Raw genomic sequence first — 3,707 nt, 5'->3', positions numbered from 1 at the left:
AGAGTACATTTATATACATGATTAAGCAAGAAGGATTTGACATGTAAACATGACTTTCCTACGACTTTAATCAGTTTGCTTTTAGAACGTTTTGCTGGTCGAGCTTATCGCCCCGTGGCTCTTTGTCAATAAAACTGCAGTCACCATCGAGGAGTGTCACTCTTCATTTTTATTTGATTTTATTTCATAAAATCAAACAAAAATATTTCATCATATAAAATAAGATCCAATGACGGGTACGGTAGTGAAAACGATCTTCTAGTGAAGAAGAAAAAAACAAGAACAACATCGGAGAAAATAAAAACAGGCAGAAAGTGCGCCTTTCCAGATAAAACATTTCATGTCATTCAGACACTATATCATATCAAGACCACAAAACTAGAGACCAATAATAGTTTATTTTGAAAGAAGTCTGTTTAAAAAACACAAAACAAAACCATCTAATAGGCTATGCAGCCACCGGCCGATAACATCAAGTTATTCGAGCTTATTCAAAGAACGGATAAATCACAGGTCAATTCAATAAAGTTCATGCAAATCCATTGAATTCCTCGTCGGTGTCACTTCTGAACATTTCTGCCATCTCCACCAGCAGACCAGCGCCGCTTCCTCTTCCTCTGTGTTCAGACTCGTCATCAGACTCGGGTTTCTGCTCCTATTCCAGCCTTTCAAAAGACGCCAGGATTGTTTCCGTTGTCACTGAGGCCCATGTTTTATCCATCCATCCGATGACATCCAGGACAGATGCATGGTTCATCCTCCCGGTTCCCCATCAGTCATTTTCCACGGCATATTTAATAACTTTCAGCATATGAATGTCCTTTGGGTGGCATCTTTCTATTCAGTCGTCGTCTTTGAAATGCTCATTTGTTTTGTTGCTGTAAGTTATGACCTTTTTTCTTTCCTTGTATTATAGAATACATCTTGATGCGTGCAAAGCTACATAGCGCCCTCTTGTGGTGATGTGTCACACCAGAGTATTAGTGGCATGGCCAGCCAAACCATGAAAAAAAGTGCAACTTGTAGTCCGAAGAATACGGTCATTAAATTATTAAATTGTAATAATTTTTTTTGTAAATGACTAAAGGGAAACCCGCCCACTGAGGTAGATGAAAGTCTATTTTTCATACAAAGCTAAAGGGATAAACGGGTATTGACTATGGGTATGCTGGTCTGACGGGTACGCTCCTCTGACAGAACAGCAGCGCTGTGAGCCGGCTCCTCCTCAGGCTAACTCTGCTGTTTCCTGCTTCTGCAGGAGAATCCATCCCCATCCGGCTCTTCCTGGCGGGCTATGAGCTCACCCCCTCCATGAGAGACGTCAACAAGAAGTTCTCGGTGCGATACTTCCTCAACCTGGTCCTCATAGACGAGGAGGAGAGGCGCTATTTCAAACAACAGGCAAGTAGACTGTCTGAGAACGAGGCCTTCAGGGACCGAGGGATTTCTCAGTATCTGCTGGAGGTAGTTTGATTCAAACGTTACTGAAATCTGGATTAAAAGCGGCTCATAGATCTGTTGCTTTATTGGGTAAAGTCTGAACTAGGGCTGCAACTAATTATTATTTTACTAAATCAATTAAACTGTGGATCATATTTTAGATTAATTAATTGATAATCGGGTAGCCAAAGGTTCCTTAAAGAAGATTTGTGAAACTGAAAAGTTTCCACTTGTGGAGTTCTGGATAGAGCAGATTGAGAGATCAAAAAGTTTTTTTTATCTTAAATCCCAAATGTTTATATATTTGTTTAATACATTTAGTATAATTCCTGCTCTAAGTGGGTTGTTCTGTCAGCTAAAATCATGTTTTACAGTCTTTAAATTCCAGCTAATGATTAATCAATTAGTAAATTAGTTGACGATTATTTCAATAATGGATTAATCTGATTGTTTGAGCCTTAGTCTGAGCGTGTGGTGTTTTCCCAAAGCGACGCTCCAGTGCTTCACATCATGTTTTTTTAAAAAGGATCTTTGGATCTGACAGTGAATCTCTGAGGCGGCTGTTCTGCAGAAGGCTTCAGTTTTATTGCTTTAAGTTATGGAATAATGAGCCAGAGAACGACAGACTTGGGCTTTTAAATGGATATAAAATCTGTCATCCTTCCTGGATGATGGAGAAATTAAGCAGCAGGACCAGAGGAAGAGGACTGGTTCCAGTCCTCCTGTGGGAGCAAACCCACCGGTTCACTAATTCCACTTTATCTCATTAAATCTAATCTATAAACTCTTCCTCACCCGGCTTTCAATTTGGTTTCTGTTTCAGATGAATCCATTTAAACATGAATTCAGAGATTAAAGCTACAAGCTTCTGTGTGCAGCAGCTCGTCCCTGCAGCAGCTGATGTGCAGCTCAGAAACTCACACTCAACATGGTTCAATGATTGGATCCATGTTTGAGAATTGACGTCCAATTACCTTTAAACTCATTTAGATTGAAATGTGTTCAAACAGTTCGGTTTATTTCTATGGCTCCATTTCACTCAGATCATCCAATGGTAAATAAACCGGCTGACTGCATCCAGCCAATCACACTGCAGGATTCTCTCCTCTGGACAGAGCTGTCAACAATATCAATGTTTATTACTGCAGTAGAAGTAGAAATCCTAGAAGGAACAACTTCAGCTTCTTACTCCAGTAAAAGTGGAAGAGTCCAATTTTTAAAACTACTTAATGTATAAAAATAAAAGTAATGCAGGAAAAAAATCTTAAGGATGTTTTTCTACCATTCTGGATGATAACTTCCTTAGTCTTATAACTAATGGTAACAGTGTCACATTTAACTTTGCATCATCTAGATAAACTATTTTTATTGGTACGTGGTGAGCAACAAGTTGGGGCAGCACCGAGTCCAACCACAAAGAAATTAATTATCTGAATATAACTGATTATTTTGATGCTTTTTATTTATTTAAGTACCAACAAGTCAGAATGAAAAAAAGCTTAAATGAAACAAAACTAACAAGATTATTTTTAAAATGTAAGAAGTAGAAAGTAGAGATAATTGCAAAAAAAATGAAGGAGTAGAAGTAAAACATTTTCTAATAATTCATCCCCCAGTAAAGAATAGATAAGGAACATTTCTACTGAAGTAAGGTAGCAAACTTTTTTTACGTAGTTAGTTGACGCCTCTGCTCCTGGATGAGCAGGTAGAAACAGTGGATGTTAGCTTGCATCGGGTCGGGACAACACAAGCTTTTCAAGAAGGTTGTATTTCTTTGCGCTAAACGTCACGCAGAATGCAGACCTTTGTTGAGTATTAATGGATGAATGCAACGCAGGTAGCATCTGAAAACATCAGATTGACATCAGATTCAGGACCACAGAGCCAAGTGGCCTGGGTCACATTGGAACAAATCAGACCTCTGTTGTTGAGACTGTCATGAAAGATCAGATCCAGGTAAATATCGGCAAAAAAAAAATCAGGTTTTGGTCACTTTAGGCTGCAGCAGGAACGTAGCTTTTGTCTAAATTAGAATAGAATAGAAATTCCATTAATTGTCCCAGAATTGGGAAATTGTGGCGTTCCAGCAGCAAAAGGTTATATAGTAGAAGTGGTCACACAATGTGGACCTTAGAAAACTTTACAAAATAACAAAGAGGAAAATAAAACAAATAGAGTATTTTATTTAACAATATGAACCTGGAGAATAAATAACCAATATGCAGCTATGGACATTTTTACATTAATGCTTATTTGAAAATAGATCA

General features: G+C 38.3%; 1 protein-coding gene across 1 annotated transcript in view; it reads left to right on the top strand.

Moving 5' to 3' along the window:
• Window positions 1-1,488, top strand: part of LOC107089866 (vacuolar protein sorting-associated protein 26B-like) — a 7,445-nt gene extending 5,957 nt beyond the window's left edge. Inside the window, exon 5 of the mRNA XM_015382886.1 lies at window positions 1,259-1,488. Within this exon, the coding sequence (XP_015238372.1) occupies window positions 1,259-1,473 (215 nt within the window). The 3' untranslated portion in view covers window positions 1,474-1,488. The remainder of the gene's footprint in view (window positions 1-1,258) is intronic.
• Window positions 1,489-3,707: the final 2,219 nt, after the last annotated feature.

The sequence above is a fragment of the Cyprinodon variegatus genome, unplaced genomic scaffold (assembly GCF_000732505.1).
Source record: "Cyprinodon variegatus isolate N-32 unplaced genomic scaffold, C_variegatus-1.0 Scaffold269, whole genome shotgun sequence".
Classification (NCBI taxonomy): Eukaryota; Metazoa; Chordata; class Actinopteri; order Cyprinodontiformes; family Cyprinodontidae; genus Cyprinodon; species Cyprinodon variegatus.
This window is presented reverse-complemented; position numbering and strand designations above follow the sequence as displayed.